Source organism: Ammospiza caudacuta, chromosome 18 (genome assembly GCF_027887145.1).
Source record: "Ammospiza caudacuta isolate bAmmCau1 chromosome 18, bAmmCau1.pri, whole genome shotgun sequence".
NCBI classification, from domain to species: Eukaryota; Metazoa; Chordata; class Aves; order Passeriformes; family Passerellidae; genus Ammospiza; species Ammospiza caudacuta.
In genome coordinates, this window is record NC_080610.1 from 4,884,583 (window position 1) to 4,912,357 (window position 27,775).

General features: G+C 45.9%; 2 protein-coding genes across 3 annotated transcripts; both read right to left on the reverse strand.

The window, feature by feature from the left end:
• Window positions 1–1,574: 1,574 nt before the first annotated feature.
• Window positions 1,575–8,726, reverse strand: YWHAH (tyrosine 3-monooxygenase/tryptophan 5-monooxygenase activation protein eta). Of its 2 annotated transcripts, XM_058816487.1 has the most exons (3): window positions 8,618–8,726; window positions 8,366–8,582; window positions 1,575–2,983 (listed from the first exon to the last, which is right to left on the reverse strand). In XM_058816487.1, the coding sequence occupies exons 2-3, from the start codon at window positions 8,450–8,452 to the stop codon at window positions 2,327–2,329; spliced, it is 744 nt and encodes a 247-aa protein (XP_058672470.1). In that variant the 5' UTR covers window positions 8,453–8,582; window positions 8,618–8,726; the 3' UTR covers window positions 1,575–2,326. The 2 variants fall into 2 exon arrangements, with proteins under 2 accessions (XP_058672470.1, XP_058672469.1); XM_058816486.1 differs by having other exon boundaries at window positions 8,366–8,636.
• A 7,672-nt stretch (window positions 8,727–16,398) lies between these two features.
• On the reverse strand, window positions 16,399–27,511 carry ANHX (anomalous homeobox). The gene is made up of 10 exons (XM_058816952.1): window positions 27,431–27,511; window positions 27,199–27,278; window positions 26,623–26,896; window positions 25,901–26,025; window positions 25,556–25,679; window positions 24,499–24,685; window positions 23,887–24,019; window positions 23,336–23,637; window positions 19,101–19,188; window positions 16,399–17,229 (listed from the first exon to the last, which is right to left on the reverse strand). Exons 3-10 carry the CDS (start codon window positions 26,875–26,877, stop codon window positions 17,199–17,201), a joined length of 1,245 nt encoding a protein of 414 aa, XP_058672935.1. The 5' UTR covers window positions 26,878–26,896; window positions 27,199–27,278; window positions 27,431–27,511; the 3' UTR covers window positions 16,399–17,198.
• Between the last annotated feature and the right edge of the window lie 264 nt (window positions 27,512–27,775).

A 27,775-nucleotide genomic window follows, 5' to 3' on the forward strand; every position in this document is an offset into this window, starting at 1 on the left:
TGGAATAAACACGTGCTATTCATCAATTTTGGTTTCCTCCAGATCACAGTAAGGATTACAAAAAAGCATTTGGCAATCCCAGGGCCCAGGAAATGAAAAAGCTGCTGTAGTGTAAACAAGGATATGGATTGCACTGGAGCATTTGTTTTCTTGCTCCATAGAAAATTCTCTACTAACTCCTACCAAAACACAACCACAAAAAGATGCTCTGCTCATCCCTGGCAGCTGGAGAACAAGGGAGAAGTGTCTGTGTTCCTCCTGGGAATGCAATCACTGCTGCACAGCATCATTCTGCAGGATGCCTTTGGTCTCCACTTGGGATCCTTGCATCAGGGCAGCAACCAACCTTCAGCTGCCAGCCCAGAGATGCCAGACCTGCTGACTCACTTGTAAAATACACAACGCTCATGGCTTTGTATAAAGGGTCTGCACAAGACAGGAACTAAAATGAGAAATGACCTCTTGGCTTTTGAATTAAGAAAAATATTAATAAAAAAGGTAATATTACCTTAAAATATTAATTAAAAAGGTAACAAAAAGACAGGTATTTCTATCAACAAGGAAATAAACCTACCAACTGTCAGTATTTTACTAATCACCCAGAGTGTTTCAATGTCAAAAGGCAATCTTTTGGCCAAGTTTTACCTGGGTTCCACAGGGGCAGTAGGAAGGTGTGTAACTATTTTCACCTCTTTCAGATGTTGTGTTACTCTTTCAATTGTTGTCAATTTTACTGCTATAATAAAGCTAGAATTATCTCTAAGATGACAGAATACATAAATGCACACAAACCTACCATTAAAAATTCTAAAACCCTGGATACTTAAAAAGAACCGGTGCACGGCTTTTAAGAAGTATGAGCAGCCGTAGTGGGTAATTCTGACCAGTAATAATTATTTCTATCATTAAAAACTATCAGTTCTGATAAAGGAGAACTTACATGACCTTTGAGCTAGCTCAGGTGCCAGTGGCAGTCTGGATACAGCTAACTTCTCCTGCTTCTGGGACATACCATGGCAGAAGTGTGCTCAGCACCAATAAACATGCCTGTACTCTAACTGTTGGGAGAAAACAAAAACAGTGTTAAGTTTGTGGTCTACACTTAAGTGAGTTAAATAGAGAAAGGCAGTCTTTAGCAACAAGTATTGCTTCTGTTTGAAGCAGGTAAATATGAAATAGCTACTGGGATATTCATCTATAAAGCTGATTTGGTGATCAGCACTTCAGAGAAAGCTTAGAAGTTGCAGTGGGCAGAAGCAAACACAAGTCTCTCATTGATATGCTGTTATGTGCTTTACAGCTGTTCAGCAGCTCTTGTACTGAGCAAACATCTAAATATGCCACCTTGGGAAAATCCACTTTAATAGAGATGACCCCACTGCAGGTGCTTTTGGGTTTTGCGGGTTTGGGTTTTTCTTCTTTCAGCACAGTATGTTGCGTTTTTGTTGTTTAGCGTGTGTCAACTTCTCACTAAACTTTTGATTAAATATGTTTTAACTTGTCAGTGATGTGTTGGGTAACTCTATCTCTGCTCCAAACAAAAGACAGGACAGCTCATGTAGAGATAACATCCCTGAAGCAGCAATTTATTTTATTCACTTAATTCCAAAACATTTAATTTAGAAGTCTGGCTTCCCAGTCATCCATCTTAACATGGGCAAATATTGACATAGAGTTGTCAGAATACACAGACAACCAAACAGCCAAAGAGTTTACAAAAAATAAATTCATGATTCTTCAAAACAACTGCAAAATGTTACAAGTATCAAAACTCTTAGGTAGATGCACTGCATTTAAAGAAACTGTGCACATAAGTTAGAGGCAAAAAAACCAAATTGCTACTGAAACCTCCCATTTCAAACAGTTTATTGTAAACTGATGAACAGAGTTGTCATTTCACATCAGCTTAACTGTTTTCTTTGACTGAAAAAAATTTGGGGTGGCTAATTTACTTTGCATGCACAAAATGTACTGCTTAACAGAACTGTCAGCTCATTTCAAACAGAGAACTTTAACTGGAATCTAGTTATCCTCAATCACTTTCCATTATTCTTTTCCTTATTTTCCAATCAACAGGCAAATTAAAAATGCCTCCTTCTGCACTGCTGAAGTGCAACTAAGATAAACAGGGCCAATAAACCAATCAATCCATCAATGCCCATGAAGACTCATCTGAAACTGCTTCTTGATAAAGTGGACAGCAGATCTGAACAGCTGTACAATACAGATATGCTTAGCACTAGATATTTAGTGTGACTGTGGCAAGGAAATATTGGTGATGATGGGGATGGCCAAGTGGATGAAAGAGGGATCAGAGAAAAGCTTATTAATTATTGCCCTCTCCTGCTTCTTCATCCTGCTGATCACTCGTCCACAGAGTGAGGTTATCTCGAAGTAACTGCATGATGAGAGTGGAGTCCTTGTAGGAATCCTCATTTAGTGTGTCCAGCTCTGCTATGGCATCATCAAAGGCTTGTTTGGCTAAAAGGCAGGCCTGCTCAGGGGCATTCTGGATTTCATAGTAGAACACTGAGAAATTGAGTGCCAGCCCAAGCCTAATGGGGTGAGTGGGCTGCATGTGCTCTTTGCTGATTTCAAAGGCCTCTTTATAGGCAGCTTCTGAGGCTTCCACCACACTGTTCTTCTTCTCTCCAGCAGCAACTTCTGCCAAGTAGCGGTAGTAATCCCCCTTCATTTTCAGGTAAAAGACCTTGCTCTCATACTGGAAGTCATTGCAGTTCTTGATCAAGTATTTATCTAGGAGAGCCAAAACATCATTGCAGACTGTCTCCAGCTCCTTTTCTATCTTCTCCCTATAGGCTTTAACCTTCTCCAGCTTCTTCTCATTGCCATCTGCCATGGTCTTCTGCTCTATGCTGCTGATGACGCGCCAGGAGGACCGTCTGGCTCCCACCACGTTCTTGTAGGCTACAGACAGCAGGTTTCTGTCCTCGTTTGAGAGGGGCTCATTCAGCTCAGTTACCTGAAAATACAGACAAAGAGCAAATTTAAAGGGCTTGCCCTAGAGAAGAGTGTGCAAACCTCCTTCAATACTTTCATCACAAATGCAAGATTCAAAACTTCTTCTAGAACCCAAAATTCCTTCTAGACAGGATTAACTTTGTAACATTGAAAGTTCAAAACGGTTCTGCAGTCAGGACTTAAAAGAGAGAAATGCCCATGGTTTTGAAGGAATAGAAGTGGTATTTAAAGCCATTGCAAAGAACATTCACTGAATAAAAGTAAGTCAAGCCTGTGTAATGGAAAAGCAATCAGAGAGGAAGACTGAGATTTTTTAGGAAGTTTGTTCTAATTATACAGACTACACATTTAGTGATGAATTTAAATGTACCTAGAACCAGTTTTTTACTCTGGAGCACAGCAATGACACTGGGAGCTGGTGCAATTCTCCCATTTCTGTCCCCTGCTGCTTGTGTCCATTTGACAGCAGAGATGGAAGCGCTGCAGTCATTAACTCTGCACAGCACAAATGGAATCAGTGTTCCATGGTCTCTTTCAGACATGTAGTGGGTGATTACACAGTGGAATACAAAAGCTACCCTGATTTCTGCTAACTGGCTGCAGAGAAATTCCAGGGATAGGACATGAAAGAATCTGCATAGAAATAGGACAGCAAATCAGGAATGAAGCCATGACCAACTTGGAACTGCTGCTTCAAAAAGCTGAGGTAGAAGGCCAATACTTCTCATATTGTATATTTAGGCCTATTTCACTTGATGTTTTAATTCAGGATATCACACACATGGACACTTGAAATTGTTCTACTTTTAAAAATTTATATGCATGAAATTAAACTCAAAGGAATTAGGATGAAAAATGTAATTCCTCTACCTTAGCCATATTGCTTTAAAATTAGTCTAAGGATATGTACTTTGGTGTGAAAATAAACCTGTCCTTGCTCAGACACTGTTAAAATCATTAACTATTTATTTTTAAAATGTGCACATTTACACTGATGACAGGCACCAGAGTGCTCACAGCCAATATTTACATACTACAATCAAGTCACAAATATTTGCACTATTCTGAGACTGCTGGTGCAGGCAGTGAACCTTCTAACAAACGTGCTCGTTTCCAGACCCAAAAAAATACTTTATGTAAATTATAACTCTTACACTAAGAAATTACTTTCAAATTTAGGTTTGTTCTTAAAATATATTAAGTCAATTAGTTTTATCTCCAAACTGACTTTTCCACAGTTCAGGAACCTGAACTCCCAAAAGACACTGCTCTGCTTGTCCTAATAGAATTAGAGGCAACCTACAGAGGATGAAATGCACAGGAATAAACTCTAATGACATCTTCAGAATCTTCATCATAGCTCCCAAGTAATATTTTCCTCAACAATCCCCACCACAACCTACCTGAATCTTCTCTAGTAAAGAAGGTCACTGTTTAGTGACCAAAATGGGAGCATATAAAAGGAATCCTGACTATAACCCTGAATTCCTAACTCCCCATGCTAATGAGTGTGCAGCACTCCATCAGCTCAGAAATCAATAAATTAATTCTGTGTGTGATTTAGCTGAGCTCCTTTCCAAGGAAAACACCCCAAAGTGAAAAGTTCCACAATGGAGAGCAGATCCACGACCTGACCCTGTGATTATTCTGGTTCTGCCAGCCAAAGCCAGTTCTCAACCAGGAGCTGCAAAGATCACTGTACCTGAGCCAGTACAGAGTCAGGTTAAATGAATAAAACTTGCCTGATACAAAGTTATGCAATCCATCATTGTGGAACAAATAGAAACCATTAATGAATTTAAACCAGATCACTTTCTGTATCATGTGTGTTCAGAGCTCTATAGCAAGAACTGGAATTCTACAGCTACAGGTACCCCAGAGAAGGCCATGGGGAAGCCATGTCCCAGCAGGGAGGGCACTGCTTCCATTAAAGACAACTCATTCCCCTCTCCTTCACAAACAACTTCATTAACCCCAAACCAGGCACTCAGGGATAGGTGACAAAAATACAGAATATCCCACACTTTTAAAGTCCATTTATATATACAGATAAAGCCTACATAACAACTAGAACCTCAAGCTATTTGTTTCAAAAAAATTAATTCAATATTTAAATTTATTTCACTGTGCAGTATTTCTCACATGACTAATTTTAAAATTCTGTATCTCACATCACCCACGTTACCAATGTTAAAAATATTTTTTTTTTTACCACTATGTAGCTATACTGGAAAAGCAACATAAATCAATAGAGGTCCTAAGCACTACCTATTAGGATTAATACTGTCCAAAAACAAAGGGCTTACACAGCTACAATTTTTCATGGTTTCTGGAATTATCTAAACCAATGCAGAAATCTCAGGATGTTGAAGCATTTGTTGCATTCACTGAGAACCTTTCACCACAGTGCCACCCAAAGCATCTCTCAGTGTGCTGAGAAACAATTCTGTACCTACCGTGCAAGCTTTATCTGAGACAGCTGGGATCCTGGAGCAGCATTCAATGCAATGGGAATGCCATGCCCCATGGAAGAATGCCATTCACATATGGTTGTATTTGTACTAAAATGACTTTAATAGTTACAAATTAATGGGTTCAGTAAACTAAACCAATTATTTGTAACAGCAACTATTTCATTTTCCTCTCCTGTTTATACATTACAATCAAAAATACTGGAATTCTTCCATGAAAAAAATGTTTACAACAACAAAAATTTGTATTGAGCAGTAAATTCCTTATTTAAGCTACAACTGCTACTTGGTCTAGCTTTTTTCTTTATAGAAGGAATTGATGGGAATAAAAAATGAATGTTTCTCCAGTTTTATGCTGACAAATGAAACAGCAGCCTTGCCACTTTTTTCTCCAGTGGCAGTCAAAAATCAGGCAAAGACACTTTCACTAAAACTAACATTTGATACTTTATGTTTCTGAAGTAACTACCATGCTGCTTGCTACATTCTGTATTGAAAAGTGCAGTAATATCTCAAACTGAAATTGTTCAGATTTCAGTTTACACTGAAAGCACACTACTTTCATATAGCACCTTTAAAAAGTATCAGATGTGTTACATTCAGATTTTAAAAAATAAAATAAACTTTCAAATATGAATATATATAAAAATATATATTAAAAAATATATATTATATAAAGATATTTTGGAGAATAGATTTCTGAGTTAGAATACTGATTTCCTTCCTTCTGGAGGAAGTCTAAATTCTCTGGATTACAAGATTACTTCAATATTAAACTATATGGATTAAAAGCTCTCTGCATTATCTCTCAGTTATTTGCAATCACTGAGACAGAAGTATGAGCTGTGAGGAGAGCCAGGAGAGCCCTCAGAACATTCCACAGATTATGCTCAGACATACAAAATCAACCTCAACACTGAAGAGCATTCTGGAAATTGCTGAGTTGGAGTGACCACCTGGGAAAGCCAAATAGCCAAGGGATGCTCCATCACAGCCAGGCAACAGAGCATGAACAGCTCTAAATAAGGGAACTGTTGCTTTTAAATTCACCTTGCTTTTTGTATTTTAAAAGTATCTATATGTTTCAAGACTCCACTTACTTACAAAGTATTCTGAAGCTCCCAATTCCAAGAGTTCATGATCACACAAATTATTTGTGAGCAGAAGTGGCATTATAAATGAGAATAGCTCAGCTCGAGATGAATGAAAATTTGCACAGCAATTAGAACAGTTTGAAGACACCTGGACATGCACACTAGCTGTAAGTACTTTATTTACACTTCCTAAAGCAAAGCTACTGTGTTCTCATGGTTTCACATGTACCCAGGGACCTACACACACTGCAGGTCTGCAGTTCTTGGAAAAATGTAAAACTTTCTACTAGCAACAGCTAGAAATTGTCCTCTTGAGCAGTAGTTTTAGTGGGTTCTCTCTCTGATCTTTTAAATTACCAACTGAAAGAAGAGCTGTTACTATTATATTATTTGTATCAAGAACTCTAGGGATAGAATTATAAATACACCTTATTTTAATGTCTTGTGGCTCTGGCATTGAGATACTCAATAGTATCACTGTTTTAGAACTGCACTGGTTGTAACATTTATTACAACATAATAGCAATAGTGAACAAAAGCAGCAAAATTAGTGTGTTTTTACTGCCCCCATTTAAGGGAGGTGACATTCTTACAACAAAAATGTGGACTCCATTTGAAGCTGCTCTTTTTCAAACTAAAATCATCTCCAGCTTTCAACCAGCAGAACTCTCAAGAGAAACAGTTCCTCTTGGTGCCTTTGGTGTTCAGAGGACAGATCAGCAAGCACAAACCACCTGTAATCTGATATGGAAAGACACTGCTAAGCATCCAGTGGCATTAACATTACCCACAACATTCGGATCCTGTGAATGCTTTGTTTTCAAAAAAGGGACTAGACATAACGGGTTTGACCATTCTACAATTTTATTATGTATCAGTACAGTCAGATCAGTACAAATAATTTTCATTGCTTGCTTCTGAAAGGAGTAGAGTTGCAAACGTAACATTGTTTAAACACATCTCAGTATTCAACAGGGTATGGAATGCACTGAGAAACTGTTACCCTACAAAGAAGAGGCAAAAAGGCAACGTTAAAGCTCGGGAAACGCTCCTGGAACGGGGGGCAGCTTTCACACCTGGAGGCAGCTACTGTCCGTGAGTCACCGATGGCAGTGAGTGAGGCAATAGAAACGTCCTGAAGAGGAAGGGGCTCCTCTGGCTGTGTCCCCAGACAGCCCCCGCCGCAGTGCCCATCCCACGGGACCAGCGCCCCCAGACGCTGGCGGATGCCCAGAAGGGGAGATGCACCCCAAGGTGAACCCAGCACCCGGTCGGGGTGGGAGGGAGGGAGGTGGGCGAGGACGGGCCCCATGTGTAGCACAGAAGGAATGCACAGCGTTCCCGCCGCCAGGAGAGGCGGGCGCCATTCAAATGGCCGCACTGCGAGCCCGATTGGCGCGGTGGGGAGACGGAGAGGAGGGCATGGGGACAGCCACACCCCCGGGGCAGGACAGCCGGGGAGCGGGAGGGCTGCGAGACAGGGAACGGAGGGAGTGAGGGGGACAAGGAAACACATTTTGAAAGGGGGTGCCTGGTCCGGTTTGGACCGGCTGCTCTTTGTCTCATCCCTGCCCAAGGCAGGTAGTACCGGGCACCGCCCCACACGGCGGCGAGCTGTCCCGGCGGGACGGTCGGGCTCCCGCTCCCGCTCTCCTTTCTTCACCGCCACGGGCGGGAGCCGGCGGCTCGCATCCTCCCCGGCCCAACCCCGCCTCGGACCAGCCCGCACTTCCTCTCCCTCCCTCCCTGCCCCGCCACTACTCCCCGGCACACTCCTCCCCGAGTACGCCCCACGGCCACGCTACCGGCCCCACTCACCGACTTCATGGCCGAGGCCATGTCATCGTATCTCTCCGCCTGCTCGGCCAGGCGGGCTCTCTGCAGCAGCTGCTCTCGGTCCCCCATGGCCGCTTCCGTGGTGGCTGCCGGGCTGGGCTCTGCGCGCCCCTCAGAGAGAGCGGAAGGCGGGCGGGGATGTGCGGCTGGCCGCGCACGGGTGGCGGGAGCAGAAACCGTAAGCGGAGCCGCCCGCTGGGCTGTGCCGGGCTGGGCTGTGCCGGGCTGAGATGAGCTGTGCCGGGCTGGGCTGTGCCGGGCTGAGATGAGCTGTGCCGGGCTGTGCCGCGCTGGCCGCCGCTCCCTCGCCCGCCGGCCGCGCTCCCGGACCGACCGCGGCGTGTGCGGCTCGGAGCCTCGCGCTGCTGCCGCCGCCCGCGCCTGCGCGCCGGGAAGGCAACGAGGGGGCGGAGCCGCGGTGCTGCAGGGGAGGGGAGGGGGCGCCGCTCCCCCGCGCTCTATTTCTAGGTGACGTCACTTGCTATAAATAGCCATGGCGGGGCGCCGGCCGCGGCCCGCGCGTGCGCGCTGCGAGTGCTGCATTTTCCTGCTGCAAAGGTGGAGGTGGGCGGGGGGCGCGGGCACTGCGGGACGGGGCACGGCACGGGCTCGGACACCGACACGGTCACCGCCTCACCGGGCCTGCCTGGCCTCGCCCGAGGCACGGGCGGGCCGCCCCCGCCTGACCACGGCCAGGGTGGCCACGCTCCGCGCTCACGTGTGTGACCCTGCCCAGCCCCAGGGCTGTTTTGTGCGGCCGCAGCCCGCGGTGGGGCACGGCCGTGCCGCTGTGGGGGAATGAGCGGATCTCGCATCCCGGCTGCCTTCAAACAGCCCGAGCTGTGGGGGTGGCACCGCGGACCAATTCCACCACCTTACCTAAGAGATACAGTTAATTCAATTTTACTACGTATTTTAATGTGTAATAGTCAAGCTCCTCTTTCATAAATTGACAGACTACCATTCTGACAATAAAATTATCTCAGGGTAAGAACCTTGCACAAACAACAAACTGCTGCTGGTGTCCACAGAAACGCTGGGAGCCACGTTACTCATCCCTTACAATAAATCATGGATTAATTTTCCCATTGAGCCCTGGGCAGCATTTAAACACGCCTGCAGCGCTGAAGGTGTGGGGAGCTGCTGCACAGCTGAGCCGAGGTTTGCTCACCTGCGGGCAGCTCAGCACCGGAGTACCCGAGGCCATTCCAGCTCCCATCCATCCTCACCCCCAAAGAGAAGGAGAGAGATTCCAGGAGCACCCCCGGGAAGCCGGGACAGGGCTGCTCTCACTGCTCCCGACCCCTCCACTACCCTCGGTACTCTCACACTGCCTCAAATGAGTCAATCCAGTCCCTGGTGTCAGACAAAAGTTTTTAGCCTTAACTCTAGTGCTGCTGGCTTTTGTGCATTACACCCTAATGCCATTCTGTGGTTTTAAAAGGGATTAGATGAATACTGCTTGTTAAAAGACGTAAATAAATATGATCAATAAGAATAAACTCCAATAGTTTTATGTAATAAGGCATGAAAGAGATAACTTAGCAAGTTATAAACTGACTGTCAGAACATTCTGGAAACAGCCCTTGCAGCAGTGTGAAGCACATACACCACTGTGCACTCATCCCAGCAAGCCAAATGGGGCTTTTCCCTACTGGAATTTTATTTTCACTGTTTCTAAGAGAAGGCAGTGACATCCAAAACCTGAACTCAAGCATCAATTCAATTCATTATCAAAATTATTTTAAAACTTGCATTGATTTTACCTCAGAATAAATGTTTAGGTATAGACAGCAAAGATGTGATTTTAAAAATATATGATTCCATGTAAAAATACAAATTTAACTGCATGTGACCCTTAGGCAAGAGTAGTGAGAGATGTGCCAATCCTCCTTGCCCAGTTCAGTTCAGCTGGGAACCTTTGCAGTTGGAATAATTTCTCAGCAGAGATTAGTCAGTTTGCAAAGGATTCCAACAGCTCTGAAAATATGTAGGGTTTACCAGCAGCTTTCTAGTCTTGCAGAGCAGCTTCAGACTCCCCAGGGAAATGGATTACAAAGTATTTTTAAAACCAGTTATTCACCCACTGAACCAATCTGCATTAATCTTCCAAATATATGTGGATATATCCACACACGCACAAAACATTCTCATTAAATGCTTTGGTTTCCTTAATTGAGGCTTCTGTAAAACAGCTATTTCTCAGTCTAAAGCATCTCAAAAATTCCTAACCTGGAATCCACGAGGTCATGTGTAACCTCACTGCTCTAAAACCAGATACACATCTAAATTCAACAGTTTCAAGGAAAAGTGCTAAAATAAGGCAACGTTGTGTGCAGCATTTGCACAGTGTGACTGTAACCCAGAGAAAGGGAGGAGATTGCATTTCACACCCAGGCCTGGGGACAGCACCCCTATTCTCCTGAGCACACAGTGCCCAGTGCTCTGCTCTCCACCCTCAGCAGAGGCTCCACAGATACACAGGTACAAATAAACAGAAATTAGAGCTCACACAGGGAGTGTTATAATCTTCTACAGTATTTATGAGTTCCAATGTCTTAAAACAAAACTGGAAAGGAAAAGAAAAAATCAGCAGGCCTTTCATTAGAGTGCAGAATGGGGTGCAAGCAGTGCCTGCCTGTGGCTCCCCTGCTGAGCTCAGACACCAGCATCACTCTGTGATTCCCATCAGAGCTCAGGAACACTGCTCTCCTGAGGCAGGACTGAGAACTGTTCCCAAAGTGACCACACCCAGCAAGAATTTGTAGATGGAGAAATTTATGACACTGAAAATTGCACTATGACCTCAGGCAGTGGATGTGCTCCACGGGCAGATCTGATTATTGGCCAGCACCCATGTTCCATAAATAGCTTTGTGCTGAAATGCCATTCCAGCTCAGGGCTCACTCACACAGGGGCACTGGGGACACCACAGCTGCCTCACAGGTGCCTCCCCAGGGCTGATGTTCAGCTGCAGGGAACTGCTGCAGAGGCACCACCACAAGGAAACCACCATGTGCCATCCCCAGGCTTTCCCCAGGCTGGAAAACCTCCCCTTGTGTGCTCCTGGAAGCACTGAGGGAGCAAACCTCCCCTTGTGTGCTCCTGGAAGCACTGAGGGAGCAAACCTCCCCTTGTGTGCTCCTGGAAGCACTGAGGGAGCAAACCTCCCCTTTTTGCTCTCCTGGAAGCACTGAGGGAGCAAACCTCCCCTTTTTGCTCTCCTGGAAGCACTGAGGGAGCAAACCTCCCCTTGTGTGCTCCTGGAAGCACTGAGGGAGCACACACATATTTTGTGCCACTCTTTCTGAGACTCATGGAACCACAGCAGTGATGCCACAAAGTCCCTGCCACTAACATGCTCCTGATCCCTGGAGAAAATGATCTTCCCTCTCCTTTCTGCAGCAAGGAAATGTTTTATTTAGGGAACTGCTAAATGATGAAAGTCTTGGGGACAAGATACTGAAAAACAGAGAGAGAGAAGAGAAACCACCCACTGGTGGGGGAGGTTAACCAGCTTCCACATCACAGCAAAGGGAGTAGAGACAACTGTGGAGGACAAAGAGATGGAGTTTGTGAACATCTGGTCTTGGAAATACTTGTGAGTGGCCCTTACATGGTCATGGTGCTCAGACAGTGCTGCAGGACAGACTCTTCCAGAGGCTTAATTTTTATTGTTAGAATTCTAGCAGCACATTCCCCAGTAAAGTGAAATAAATGTGCACCAGGAGAAGAGATGGTGTAAGCAGTGACAAGATCAGAGCACGAGATAGCAGTGGGTGTAGCTGTAGTGTGATGATTCTCTCCCAAACCACAAGGGACTGTAATTTCAGTGACATACTTCTAGCCAAACCATACAGCACACTTTAACAAGCCTCTAGGCTGTCACAGTGTGTGAAAATATTCTACTCTTTGTCATATTTCAATTTCATATTAATCTTGAATCACTCACAGAACCTCCCTCATAACTCAAGGGTAAATCCTAGAATGAAGAAAGATGACACTGCCTGAGTGCTGCTCAGCAGCAGCACCAGGGTTCATGCCATGCCCTGTGGTGAAGTGCTCTGTGTATCAATAACCCACACTTTAAAACACAAGGGTACTGATTAGTTCACAGCCTGTGAAGCTCCTGCTCCCTTGGGAAAGGGGAGGTGTGTACCCCAAAGCCTGTTTGGGATCACTGCAGTGCATTAATACCATTCAGTATTCACACACAGCAGCCTTTTGCATGTTCAAAATCCTGTGCAGACACAAGCTGATAAACCCTCAGAACTCTCGGGCAAAATGTGCTATCTGCCAGCACCTGCTCATTTCAGAGTCCAGTGAGGAGCAGCACTCTGTCTGAATAAAGATGATGGCAGTTTTTCCTTGCCAGAATGATTCAGGGATATGCACAGGGGGTTTCAGGCATGCTCAGTTGTGGGGGTTCCTTTAAGTGGTGAGAACACAGTGGCTAATTGAAAGCAGCTTTAACTCTTCATGAGCTACTTCAGACTCTGGTGTTTGCTACTCCTGCCCAGATAGAAAAATGCAGTTTTACTCTTCATATAATGAGGGGAAAGTAACCAGGATTCAGAAGCTTCAACAGGAAAACATGAAAAAGCCTGCTTATCAGCAGCTGCCAGCAGAGCACCATTTTGAAAAGAGGCTCTACAGGTAAGAGAAAAAGAAACAACCTGTGTTAGAAAATACTGGAAGTAAAGGAACAATATGAACACAAAATAACTCAATCCTTCTGGAACCTCTCTCAAAGACACCTCGTGCTGAGCATAAACAATTAAGGACTCAGCATCAACAGCCACATTTAAAAAATAAGACCAGATCTGTCTTAAATGAATTTTTACTGCCCTTCAACCTTTACCAAAGTGGATTAGTTTGACTTAGAACTGGATTAAATCCCACTGAAAATGATTGATCTGAAACAATGACCTTTCACTGTAGAACATAACATGAAAGACTTTGGGGATAAGACTAATGAAGTGCAGAGATAAAAACAAAATGCCTTTGCCAACATTTCCAACAGTGGCCTCTGATTCTGGGTGCCCCACTTGAGTCACTGCTCATTTCCTCTAAAAACGAGGCCCCAGGAAAGCTGAGCCAGGCATCCAGACTGAGGGACTGCCTGAAAACACTTCCCTGGAGCTGTGTCCCCCAGCATTTGTCCTGAGTGGGTGTTGGATGCAGCAGTGACAGAAAGCAGAACTGCCAAAGGGCTGTGAGCAGGAGAAGCTGCTGCTCACATCCTCCATCCCCTGTAGCAATGCCTTGGATCAGCTCAGGGAAGGTTTCATGGCAGTTCCTGTGCAGGACCTCCCCAGAGCCCTTTCCACAGCACACTCCAGGGCAGAACCACCCTCAGCCCCCCACCGTGCCAGGCTCAGGGCTGTCTGCTGAACTGCCAAGAGAAAAGCCACCTCCAGCAGCAGTGCTGGAAAACATGGATGCTGCCTATTGGAGAGTGTCCCTCTCACCTCAGGGAGGGTCAATGACAACTTCTGAAAGGGCTCCTAGATTTCCATCCCCTTTCTGTGACCAATCATGACATACCAGCACTGTACTTTGGGCCCTTATATGCATTTAAAGATAAAAATAACTTTGGGTTTTTTCTATCTAGGGCAAGCTCCTTCCTTTGCTAGGCCAAGCCATGTGGAGGAGGATGACAACAGCAGGTACAGCACATTCAGCTCAGGGCAGGTCAGCCACGTGCTCAGCGTGCTTCCAAGTACAGCTCCAAGGAAGAACAACAAAAACACATCCAGAGCTTGCTCCAGATGGTAGCACAGGGAAAGCAGAACATGATGGGGACACAAATCACATCTAGGAAACCAGAACGAGGTAAGGCATAAATTGAACAAATTGCAACCCCAATGCGAATGCAATGGAAAGAACTCCACGAGGCTCTCCTTGAAAGACCAACTCCAGCCAGCAGCACAGGCAGAGAAGGTCAAAAGCACTACTGGCATTCAGCACAGATTCACTTGTTCTCTTCCTCTGCTGCATGGGCAGGCACCCCATCTGCTCTGGCTCATGGATGGGGGAGCAGCACCCACCCCTAGTGCTGCTCAGCCCAGCCCAGCCCTGAGTGCTGCTCAGCCCAGCCCAGCCCTGAGTGCTGCTCAGCTCACCCCTGAGTGCTGCTCAGCCCAGCCCAGCTCACCCCTGAGTGCTGCTCAGCCCAGCCCTGAGTGCTGCTCAGCCCAGCTCACCCCTGAGTGCTGCTCAGCCCAGCTCACCCCTGAGTGCTGCTCAGCCCCCTGGAACCCAGCAGGGCCAAGTCCTGAGACCATCTGTAGGCACCACTTGCAAATTCCTGTCCAAACGCAATTAGCTCCTCCAAAGTGCTTTGTGCAGGTCCAATAACCAGGTGACACGGGGTGAGACTGGGCCAAAATACAATGTACTTCAACCACTTGACTTTACATCTCTTAAAGGGATATTTTAATTTGCTCAATTTTACATATCAAACTTTTGAATTGTCTAACATAAATTTTCAGAAAAGTAATAAGTTATTTCACTTGGGGAATGACCTAGAAAATTCAGTTGTCCTCCAGAGAGCAATTGTACCAAATTCAGAAATGAAATTCATTAAGTATAAGAGAAAAGGCCTTAATTCTGCTTTAGCTGAAAATCCTTTTTCAGATTTAAGTTTGGAAAAGAGACTTGTTGTTCTAGTACTCCTGAGGAATGCTGCTGAATTGAACCTCTTCTTTTTAACTAAAAACTCAAAACAACTGTGTTCTTGAACTATTTTTAAAACTTACAAGGTCTTAGGACACTGGTGTTGTTAACGTGGTAGAACAAAGGTCACGTATATGCCAAACCAAAATACCTGCATTCCCTAGCATGGGTTGCTTTCTTAGAAAAGAACCTATATAGAATGACAGCTCTCTAAAATTCCTATACAGTCAATGTTAATCTAATCTTATCTCGCCTGACAGGAAGCAGAACCAAGTATTTGAAAGGAACTGAAAATACATCTCATTGTAAGAGAGGCGTCATTCCTCTTTACTCCAATACATCTCCAACAGCAGGAAGTGTAACCTCCCTGGCTTTCATCCACATGTATCATGTAGCACTGGCTGCCTAAATCAGTCATTTTAGTGACATGTCACCAGCAGGGATGAAAACTAAAGTAAAAATAAAGTACCTTTGGGATATCACACAGCAGCCCAGCAAGATCCAGGGGGAATTTTGCTATGGGGCTGCTGCCTCTGTGTGGAGCCGCGTCTCTGGCTGGCTCCTGACCGTGTCGCGTCTCCGTTCCACCGCGGGCCGCAGAAGGGCCGGTGACAGCGGTGACAAGGCCCAGAGAAGGGGTTTTGCCGAGGCGCGGCCATGGCGGCCCCGCCCGCCCCTCAGGGGTCCCGCCGCTCCCTCAGCCTCAGTCCCGCCGCCCCGCGCGCCTCCTGAGGGGCCGCGCGCGCCCCGCTGTTGCTATGGCTCGGCGGGAGGCGACAGCCAATCAGAGCGCCGCAGGATATATCTGTCGCTGTTGCCAACGGCCGCGGGCCAATGGGAAGGCGGCGGCGGGCGGCCCGCGGGCCAATGGGGAAGCGGCGGCGGACGGCGGGAACGGCCCCGAGCGGAGGAGAGGGCCGGGCGGTGCCGGGCTGTGAGGGCAGGGCGGGCTCGTCCCTCACGGGTGTTCGTGCGGCCCCACGAGCCCGGCGTCTTTGCTCCCTGTAGAAATGCCCGGTTCACTCACGGCCCCGCTGTTGCCGGCAATAAACGATAACGTGTGTGACCTTTCCAAGCACCGCTGTTCCCAACACAAACAAAAGGGGTTATTTCTGGTGAGAGCCACCAAAATAATGGAGGTTTCAGGCTCTCAGCACCCGCAAGTGTTCCCAGGACAGCTGGTCCTGCCCTTTAATACATAATTGACATGTGAAAGTTATCACTTCACATCCTTACCTTGAAACAAATGAACTCTGGAGAAACAGTAAGTGAAAACCTTTACTTGAAAACTTTGGAACAAAAGGTAAGGGAGCCATCTTCCTCCTGTGTCTCCGGGCTGGAGGTCTGGCAATGGGGATACATTTTGCAATACAAGTTTTTCAAAAAACAGTAACACTTTATGAAAATACCCAAACCCCCCCACTATAACTTGCAGGGTTATTTTTAAACCTGCATGAAGGGTACTTCTTGTATTAAACCCCAATTCAATGGCATGCCCTAGCACTGAAAATTCTGCTGGGCTGCAGTTTGTGTCACCTGTGACACCACGGAGTATGGAACACTCCAGAAGTTACACCCTGCTGTAAAACAGGAAGGCACTGATAAGAAATAGCAATATTTTACCAGCACTTACTGAGACCTTATTTTCCAAGCCTGATAAAAGGTTATCCAATATTCACTGCAAGGCAATGTGACCAAATTTTACTCCTTTGAGCACAGGAGCTTCATTTACCTTCATGATGCAACTCGGATCTGGCCAGTGCTATGATTAGATCTATGTTACTGCCACAGAACCAGTGCCTTGATAATTTTGACATTTACAGTGCAGCTTCAGACAGCTCCAGGAAAAACCTACAGTCCACAGTGCACCTTTGCTTTCTTCTATGCTTTGCAAAATTCTTAATAAAACTGTAACTAAACCAAACTTTGTAACCATTGAACACACCTCCATCTTTCTCCCTCACTCTATTCCTCTCCCTGTCAGACCCATCTTCTATTTAAAAAAAGGGGAAAAAAGGAAGCAATGGGGTGTTTCCTGGGGAACAGCAGACCCATGGAGTGTATCTGCAGGCAGCTCACATCCGTCCACTGTCAGAAAACTCACAGAGCAGGCATGCTGCCTGGAACATGTCGTTGGTTAGAGAGTCAACAACAGGATCCTCCAGGACCTGAAAGACACAGGAAGGAACCAAAGCCTCACCATTATGATTTTAACACGGTTGTGGTGGAAGAGCTCCTTTGAGCAGAGAGCAGCACAAGGTGTGCAATGGCAGGGGATGGCACTGGTCAGGGCTGTGTGCATGGAGAGACAAAGGCCTTCCTCCCCTCCACATTCACAGTAATCCATCATTGGGTGTAGAAGTGATGAACACAATCATGCCAAATCCAGCTCCCAGGAATTCAGAGCACAGCAATTCCCTTCACTTTGCCTGAGGCTTTGACTCCTATAAAAGGCAGTAACTGGCAGAGGGTAAGACAGGAATTATATCATTAAGGAAGTGATGTCCTGGACAAGGGAGCTCTGCTCAGGGAGAGAATGAAATATCTCCAAAATTAATTCATTTTTTGTTTGTTTGCTTGCTTTCATTTTACTCTCATTTTGATTCTAACAGGATGTATGACCTACCAAAAAAACTTGAGTCATGGACAAAAGAAAGTTTTCACCTGCACCTCTGTGGTTCAGGCATAGGAACCAAATATCTGCATATTCTTGCCACAAGCCCAGAGTAAGTTGATTCAGCAAGAAGCAAAGTGCCCAGGAAGTCTGTAGAACACTGTAAAATCATTTACCCATTCAAGTTCTTCCTTTTCATAGAGCTCACACAAAAATATGCAAAAATTGCTTTTCTGAATTCTTGAACTGAGTAATTATTACAAAGATTTGAAGATGTCCCATTTGACATCTACAAGCCTCGCTCAGTATCTTGCTCTCTGCCCATAGTGTACTGAGTGTCATGTTTCTTCACCACTGCAAAAATCAGTGCAAGGATGCAGAAGAGCAAGATGAAAACCAGCTAGAGACAGCCTGCTCTGGGAATCTTAGAAAAGGCTCATTCATTATTAATGCCCAAAGCTTTCCTTCTCATCTGGCTTACATTATGGCTGGAAAAAAGGCCACTTTCCAAGATACAGATCTTTATATTGATGCTTTCAGAGACTCAAAAGAGGTTCTGTTACTGCCCTCAGAGCTGCAGCCACTTCTCATAATGAGGCCAGCAGATATGGGTCCTGCTTTCTGTAATCTCTTTTGAAAAGGTTTTCCCCAGCAGCTCACACTGAAAGGGAAACAGCAATGGATGCTGACTGACTGAGACCAACACATGTGAAGCCAAAAAATACATCAATATCCAGCTCAGACAGGGCTTCCTTGGGTCCTGTTTTTAGGTAAAAATTCAGAGATGTGCTCCCATCCCCTTGAAAGCACAAGACTTCTAATTTGTATTCTCTACTGCCCTGAAGTCCCCATCAGAAGGAATGCAGACTGCACCCACAGCATGGAAGTACCTTCTTTATCCTGGCCAATAATCACACTGCTCTGTGTACTGCCATCAGCCATCTCAGAACAGTGCAAAATCCCCTTTCATCAACAATAACACAGGCTTGCAAATGAAAATTGCATTAAACATTTTAAGAGATCTGAGAGAACAGAGTCAAATTGTGCACAACACCTTAGAGAGGAGGATCTCAAGCAGCCATCTTTGTGTGATTGTTCTATAAGTGAGCCCTCCATTGCTGAAAATTTCAATGACACTTTGGATATGCACAGGGTCTTTTGGTCACCATTTCAATGACAAATTTAGTAAAATTAGGGTCTGATTAGCAATTTAAGTAGGAAAAAACAAAACCACCTTTCCTTCTACTATCTGCTGGGTGTTAGCCAGGGAATGCCCAGCTTGCCCTGAACTGGACTTCAGGAGCTATGCTTAGATCAAACATGTTTCATACTGAATATGATATGAGATTTCACATCTCCTCTGAGAGAGCTGCAGGGGATTGTGTGTACAGAGCTCCTTTCTCTGAACTTTAGGTGTGTTCTTACCTGGCTTTGTCCCAGGGCTTGGCTTTCTTCCACATAGGGTGCAGAAACAGGTGGGCACTGAGTGCTGCCAAACACAGTCTGAGAGGAACTGGAAAAAATATTATATACAAGTGCATTTGTATTTATGCTCTATTTGCCTCTTACTGTAATGTTTTGCAGCAGGACAAGAGAGGTTGTTGGCAGGACTATTCATTTGGTAGAGTTCTGTTAATTTGTCTACAGACCTGTCCCATTTCTCAAAATTGTTATGGCCTGAAAATACAGGTTCTGCAGTGGGAAGACTGCCCTGACCAGGAGCAGTATACAGGGAATCACATCTCAATTGGCAACTTTCCTTCTGCCCCAAAACACTCCCCATAAATAAGGAGGTGTCTAGCAAAGCTCCTGGAACATGTTTTAAAAGCAGAGACCTTAAGAGTCAAAATATGTGGCTTTAGACAAAGACACAACATTAGCTACACTTCTGCTCCAGCTTTCCAAGGCCACCAGTGGAGTCTGGGCTACATCCACACTGCCCTGGAGGCTCTGCCAGCCTCCCAAAACACATCAGTCTGTGGGCACTGGGTACTCAAGAATGGGATGTTCTCTCCCATCATCACCAACTCAAAAGTCTCTCTAATGCAAGAACAGTGCCCAAACCACCACCAGAAAGAGCCCAAGGTGCGTGTCCATTTGGACCCAGACAAGAGGTGCCCAATAGTGGAGTACAGGAAAGAAGCAGAACCAACAGGGTAAGCGTCAAGTTCCCTTCCTTGGAATGCTCCCCAGGTTCCAGTGACCAGCCCTGGGACTGCTCTGCTGCAGGCTGCACTCAGAGTCACATTTCCTAATGACAAATGGGCTCAACTCCCTCTGCCACCCTCTCAAGCATTTGTCTCATGTTTTTTACAGCCCACTTACAGCGACATGCACAGTGCCCTTAGCAACGAGTTCTGCAATTCAGTTATGCAACATGGCAAAGAGTAGCCTCTGATGGTGGTTTGGGACTTGCTGCCTGCCCCTGTCAGGATGCTGGGCTGTCCAAAGGGGAGAGCCCAACAGCAGGAGGATTCCCAGCACTCTGAGCTGGAATCCCAGAAATGCAGGCAGAAGCTGTAAGCCACCATGAACATCTCAGCACTGACATTTTCTAAATCAATATGCTGGCTCAAATGCAGAATGCCTTGCTCAGTGTGCTTTTCTCTCTGAAATGGAAGGCACAAGATTTCCACTCTGCACGAACCATTAGCTGGGCTACATTCCACCTGTTCTGACTTGCAGAGTGAAGAGGACACACCACCCCTGTTTGTAAGGGGGAGCATCTGTTTGGTGTCCCACAGGGCCTTCCAGTCCACTTGCTGGATCAACCCCTCCTCTCAGGCAGCAGAAGCAGATGGAGACAGTCAGCTTCCAGCCTGCTTCCCTCTCACACTCCCACCTCACAGCCCTGTAGATCAGAAGAGGTTTGGACACAGCCCAGGTGCGTAGGAGTGGCTGTAAAAAGCCCATGAAAGAAATCAACAGGAATTGTTCTGATAAGCTTTGAGGCCACATCCTGTCCAGGTGAGCATCTTTAAAAATGAGACAAGCAGATTAAGGGTCCTTTGGCTGACTTGTAGCTCCTTCCCAGTGCTCAGGAAGCAAGAAGAGCATAACACTGAGTCCACTCCAGATAGGTGATCTTGGCTAAATAATTTCCTTCTCTTTGTGTTACTCTTACCTCTAAAACCAGGATAACATCACTGCCTTGTCCTTACAGACATCAACACTCATTTGCCTTGATCAGACAGTTTGATCTCTTGCCCCCATGAGTCGTGATGCTCATTGCACCACAACTGCTCAAGAGGACTCTGGTACCAATACTCCTCTCTAGCCCCTGCCTCTGTTAGAGGGCTCTGCCTTATAACAGGTGATCCTCACTGACTGAGCAGTCATCTTACCCAAGACTACCCACACCAGCTCTCCTGGCTCCCTAGAGAGAAACCGCAAAATTAAATTGCTGAAATTGCAGCCAAAGCATCACTCACTTCTGAAAAAGATTGATCTTCCATAGCACTCATGGAATTTTGAGGAGGTCAAGGTTTTGGGGGACCTGGACCAGGCCACTAAACAGTGTTTACAAATAGGGTTATTTGAGCCCTATGTCCCCACCAAAAGGTGCCCACAGAGCAGCAAGCCCTGCCCCTCACAGGAATATGATAAAGGGTGTGTGGATGCCTGGCACACTGACATACCCAACCAGGAGACATTCACCATAGATTTCTTCTACTGGTAGAACATATTTTAAAAATAAACATGAGCTCACTCCAGAGTCAGAACATGCAATTTTAAATCCAGCCAAAATATTGCCAGCAAGCCTTGCTGATCTTTCATGATCTTTAGCCACTGTTTAAAACTGTGAATCCCAAAACACAGCCTGAGGTTTACAATGCCTGACCTGGGTTCTCCCCAGCAATTCAGAGCAAGGAGTCTGACATGAATGTGAACGAGGCACCAGGCCAAGTGAGGAACAGGGGCAAAAGGCAAAAATTATTTCTGTAGGGAACTAGGGCCAAAGCCTCACCAATCTTATCTCCAGTGAATCACTGCATTCACTTGTTGTTTAACAAGCCACAAAGCCTTCTGTGTCTCTGCTTCCTCATTTTAAAGTGGGAATAAAGCCTCTTCTACCTCCCTTTCTGACAAACTGACAGCATCATGCTGGCACAAACACTGGTCAGTGTCAAGCAGAGAGTTAAAAATGGGGCTGCTGCTCCTGCTCTGCCTTGCAGATCAGTAAATTAAAGGAAGCCCATAATGTCTGGCAGTGTTTATTTTTATGTAACATTATGGAAGTTGTATAACATATGGAAAATGGCACGAATTTTTGTTGTTTTGCATTCTCTGAATTTATCTCAATTCCCAGGGAAAATCTGAAATCTGAAACCTTTGTTATAGGTGGAAAACAGAAAGAGAACAGTGCCTGTCTTTCTGTCTTCCAATTTGGAAAGCTTGCACTATGGAATAATCTTGTCATGAGGTTGTGAAGCTACAAAAATCATTTTAGGATTAAGTACAGGCCCTACCAACCCAGCCCTCACTGGATCAGTACAGGTTATGCTTTTCTGCCAAAACCAAGCAAATAGATCAGAAACTGAACCTGCCTAAAAAGCAGGGGTTCATATCTCCTCTGATTAGGCTGGTTCCAAATCTCCTTTGTGCCACACACACACTTGTATACTTAGACAAGATTACCCATGCACAGATATAAATACTGGCAAAGAAGGATGGACACAAGGAGAAGCAGTCCCTGGGAATGAGGTGTGTCACTATTTCTGCAACTCTCTTCAACAGGGACATCAAGACATGGCTGGACTCTGCACCATTTTTCTTCCTGCCTTTAGGCAGCCCTGTGCTTTCCCTCCTTTTACCTGTGAAGAATAGATTCCAGGGTCCCTAGCTGTCCTCCTCTAAGGATTAAGCTTTCATCCTGTAAATCTGACTGCTGAATGATTCTTTCTGAACTGGCTTCAACACAGCCAGTTTGAGGGACAGTGCTCAAGGGAACTCTGAAACCTGCTGAAGTAAATGCTCAAATTAAACACAAGTACAGATACAGATAACATAGCCCCAACCTCTGACCCAGCTATTCCTTCTCTCCTTGCTCCACATTCACCAGAGCCTGGGTGAATGGCAGTTACAGCCCTTCCTGCTCTACACACTGATGGCAAAAGCAAGTGGGCATCACTTACACATCCTATCAAGGCTGTTCTGAAGAAGAAGGAGAAAAGGATGGTGGGAATGCTGAACAAGACTGGACAGGAAGAAGACAAAGAGGAAGAGAGAAAAAATAGCTAGAGGGAGAGGAAAGTGAAAACATGTACTTGAAGACAAGCACCATGTCACAGTTAAGTTCCCAGATTTTTCTCAGGCAATATCTTAATGATGACAGGCATTAAAAACCCAGAACATTGCAAAAGGGCAAGGTGAGCAGACAACACTTGGAGGGACTCTCTCAATGGATACACTAAAAGGAACCCCACCACTATCTTATGGAAGTGGTTGCAGTTTAGGGAAAAGAGCAGGTAAGTATGTCTGTTTAAATACCTTAAATCAGCAGATTTTCTCATTGAACTATCGTGGAAGAGGAACTCCAAAGCTCCAAACAAGCCCTGCTCTCCTTCATCAGGACACTTAAGTGAGCAATAATGTTTACAGCAATGGGAAAAGAAGCTTGGAAGTCTTAGGGTCAACAATCTGGGTGCAGTTTTACTAACCTTCTACACCTGGGGTCCACACGGAGCCAGAGCCTCCTCCAGTGCTGTAAGGGGCCCACCACATGGGCAGGCAATAATTCACCGAGGGAAAGGACTGGTAGGAGCGCAGGACAAAGCTCCCCTGCCAGGGGCTGGCAGCAGCTCTGCTCACTGCTTCTCCAGGCAGCAGCACAGGAGAGCCAAAGCAGGTTCCTGCTTCCCTCACAGCCTCAGTGCCAAAAGGTACAGGTTGTTCAGAGCTGCGAGTGGTGAACAAAGCCATGCTTGTTGCAGCTTCATACAGCTCAGGGCTCTGCATACAGCTGCAAGGATGGAGAAAATGAATCAGCCAGACATACTGCTTTGCCAGAAGGCGACCCCCAGCTAAACCTCTGAATCCTGCCCTCCACAGCTGGGAGATGAACTGCTCTGAGTGGACATGGAACATCTCCATCAGTGGTGGCAAGGCTCCCAAGTGATGTCCCCAAGGAACCAACATGGAAGTCAGTTCTGGAATGCATTTAAATGTTGTTTCATTTCTGAACTGTCACTGTAAAGATGCCATACATCACCTGGATTCCAGCATCTTTAAATATGTCCCTTCAGGAGGCTTATACAGAGGTGCAGCTGACTGCTCCCATCCTGGCTCACAGGACATGTGGGTTATCTCTATTTGCCCAGGGCTGATGTCCACATGAGATCCACCTGAAAGGTGCAGGCCAGGCAGGTGAAACAATGCTAATGATTACTCCAAAAGGCAACAAAACAAGTCCAATCTGCCAAATGCAGCAAGACCCCTGTGTTCCTTGTGACTGAGGTTTGGTTAAGTGTCTGTGGAAGGACATGGAAATACTGGGTTTTCCTGGAGTGCACTGCCCTTATCCAGAATCTGAGAGCTAAACCTGCTGCTCCCCATGTATTTGCTTTCATTTGGTGCCTCCTTAAAGCCAGGCATCTCTTTTCACCTGCTGTTGCACAGGCATTAGCAGTGTCTGCTCCTCTGGAGTGACAGCCTGGAGCCAAACACCGAGGCACTCCACTGAAGCAGAGTCCTCCAGCATCCACTTGATCCATCAGCACATAATGCTGTTCTGAACAAGCAATATCCTTCCCTTCCTGAGGGAATTTCAAATTGATTTTCACCTCTCTGGACCACATCCTGAACCCATTAGGAAGAGACAAACCTGCAGTTTGTGGAGTGTTGGATCCTTTATCCTGTGGCTCACTTCCGTGGGAAGGCAAAGCCCTCTCAGGACAGGAATTGTTGAGCTCTTCCACACGAACAAGGCGGGATTTCTGGCGGCGCCGATAATTTGCAAACCAGTTATAGACCTGGGTTGGCTGCAGGTTCATGGCCTGAGCCAGTTCCTCCTGCAAACCCAGGTGTAGGGAGAAATCAAAGGAAAAATCCAAATAATCAAGTATTTCCCTTCAGTTCCAAAAGCAGTCCAGCAAGAGACCTTCCAAAGCCAGAGGCATTTACTCACTAGGTCTCTGATAGGCCTTGTGGATCCCATCGAGGAGACCATTTTATAAACTCAGAGCTGATAGAAAACACAAATTCCACCCTGCACTCCCAGACAATCTGTTTGCTAAGGAAGCCACTGCTATTCTATACTGCTCACCAGATAATACCCTCACCAAACCATGCACTTCCCACAAAATGACAGCTTCACAGAGGCAGACATTGAAGTCTGAAGCCCTCACCTGGAAAGGCAGTGATCAACAGTGCTTGTTGATTTAATTCACACATCTCTTCCATTACAAATCTGTCCCTGTCCAAAGAAGGCAGATCCATGCATACACCAACACAGCCTATTGTGTTATCACATCAAATTACCAGCATTTGAAAAGTCAGCACAAAATATGTTGTGGTGAACAAAGTGCAATTTTATATAGTTCAGTCAAGTCAGAACTATTTATCATTGTAATAGAGCTCTGCTGAGTGATGGCTGTTTGGCTGCCTGTGCTCAATCACTACAAAATTAAAACGGTTAAAAACCCAGTGAGGAATTTATTGCCCCTCAACATTTGTCCACAGGAAGAGAAATTACTTAGCATGAATCTCATGATTTTTTAAAGAAACCTTTAGGGAAAGATCACATATGAGGAATCCTAGCCCCAGTAAGCCTTTTGAAAACAAGGATTTAAAAATTAAACCAGTTATAGACTCTTGATTACAGTGTCCTGCTTTTCTGTGACAAAGAGGTTTGATTGGAAGTACCCCTAGCAGATCCCTACCCTCTGTTTCTTGTCTGGATTTGCTGTCACCTCTGCAGCAAACCTGAACAGGTGCTGGCGTACTTCTTCTGAAAAATTTCGATTCTTCAAACCTTCAGGACAAAGGGAAAGAGGTGGAGGATTCCTGCACACAGGAGAAAATGGGATTAAAAAGGACCCAAAAGGAACAATTCACATTCATGAGAATGTTCTCACATTGCCAAAGAGGTCAAAATACCAAGAAAAACCAAGCTCCAAGAAGCAGCATCTTGAGGTGTAAAACCAGCCTCTGCATCTGGAGCCCCTGCATCTGCAAACTACAGAGAGAAAAAATATATAAATCTTGGTTTCCCCACTGTGCAATACCTCTTCCTGCAACGGAATTTCTGCAGTGGTGTCAGAACATCTGTCTGCTGCTTCTCCATAACCCTCCGGTAGTGAACCTCATGCCAAAGCTGCACCAGTTCTTCCTTCTCTTGTGCCTTGCAATGCTAAAACAAAACTGTGCATAAGCAAACTTTCCAGAGAGTCACTCAGACTGTGTATAAAGGAGAAAACACTCAACAGAAACATACTCAGGGATTCCTACTGGTTTGACTGGTATGCATTATCTGAGCATATGGCTGGCTGTACCTTCCCTCAAGTACACAGGGAGCTGCCTAATTCCTTCTTTTCCCCTGATGCAAACGTCTGCATTACCAGATCTAGAGGCCAAAAATCCCTCGCCTTGAGTGGCACCATCCAGCCTTCCTCATATATTCCCACCCTGCCAAGCCCCATAATGTTGGGCTTCCCAATACTTCATGTCCTGAGCCCTAAGATTGTTAAAAACTCCAAGAATCAAAAATCCTGCTACAGCCAACCCCATAATCACCCAGTTACCTTTTTCTCCTTGGCTGATTAACTCGAAGTGCCTGCAGCAAAGGCTTTGGCAGGTCAGCAATGCACTTATCACCTTCCACTGCCTTACACGAGCTGGAAGTGCTCCATGTGCTGCAGTTCAGGTACTGCTGCACTAACGGCTCCCAGCTACTGCTTTTCTAACATGGCTTTTTGTTTCCATGAAGAACTGAAGAACACATTCCTACCTCCAGGAGTCTGCAGGCTGCATCATGTTGCCCTTTATGGATATGAACGGACACACAAGCCCGGACAACATGGATGTTAGTAAGAAAATCTCTGTTGTTCTTGCATTTCATCATGGCTTCAACCAGCTTCTCCAGACTAGGAGAAGAGCTCTGGAGCTCCTGGCAAAGCTGCCCTGCTAGATCCAGCAGTTTGGTGGGTGGGGGATGCTCGTTTTCATTCTTCTTTAACATGGCCATGAACTGCTTCATCATCATGTCCTGTTGGAAGCTTTTTCTATGCAATGCACAAAGTTGTGGTTAGATAAAAACTTTTTATCTCCTATTTTTAGCTTCTATGGTATGCTTTTTTCTCTTTTTTTTTTTTTTTTTAGGAAATAAATTCACTGTGCTGTTAAAAGCAGCCTAAGGACCTCAAAATGCTTAAAATAAAACTAGGCCTAAAGCAGCCCTGAAAAGCTAAAGACACACCAGGTTTGCAGTTGAGAAAAGTGAGCTCAGAAAGACACAATAAACTTTCCCCAAAACTCAGAGACTAACTCTAGGGTTTACAACCACTGCTTACAGGTTAAAACTTACAAAATATTGAGTCCAGGTGAAACTAATTTGGTGAAATTTCTCGAAAATTGCCGGTGACAGGCCCGGGCAGACCGCAGGTGCTGTAAAATGTAAAAGCCTCGTCGGGGCTGCGTCCCGCCCGTTTTCCTGGGCAAAGGACACGGCGCCATTCCCCGGACCCCCGGGCCAGCTCCAGCCCCGCCGGGCACAACGGGGAGAAGCTGGGAAATGCAAGCGGGGCCCCTCTGCTTACCCCGCAGCGAGGGCCGCTCCCTGCGGCCGCCCCGCTCCGCTGCCAGCCCGTGCTCACCGCGGCCTCGCCGTGTCCGAGCGCGCCGCGGGGGCTCGGCGGGCTCGGGCAGGTGCGGCGCCGCCCGCGGTTCCCAGACACCGCCCAGCCGGGGCTGCGAGGCTGCCCTGAACCCCACCCCCAGCCCGCACGGCACTGCCGGGGCGCACAGTGCATGGGGAACGGTACAGAATAGATGACAGCGAGTTCTTCCCATAGTAGAGTATTTTTGAGTCGCTAATGGGGATCAGACAAGCACTGATAATTGTGATACACTTACAGCGACTGAATGAAGAGGCACGCAGCTCA

What these genes read in the sequence shown, in the direction of transcription:
- YWHAH (XM_058816487.1), bottom strand. Translation starts at nt 8,452, where the DNA reads ATGGGGGACCGAGAGCAGCTGCTGCAGAGAGCCCGCCTGGCCGAGCAG. An exon ending in TGGCCTCGGCCATGAAGTCG is followed by an intron (nt 2,984 to 8,365) that starts GTGAGTGGGGCC and finishes CTGTATTTTCAG; the next exon opens with GTAACTGAGCTGAATGAGCC.
- ANHX (XM_058816952.1), bottom strand. Translation starts at nt 26,877, where the DNA reads ATGATGATGAAGCAGTTCATGGCCATGTTAAAGAAGAATGAAAACGAG. An exon ending in ATCCAGACAAGAAACAGAGG is followed by an intron (nt 24,686 to 25,555) that starts GTAGGGATCTGC and finishes CTGGGTTTGCAG; the next exon opens with GAGGAACTGGCTCAGGCCAT. An exon ending in AAGCCCTGGGACAAAGCCAG is followed by an intron (nt 17,230 to 19,100) that starts GTAAGAACACAC and finishes TGTGTCTTTCAG; the next exon opens with GTCCTGGAGGATCCTGTTGT.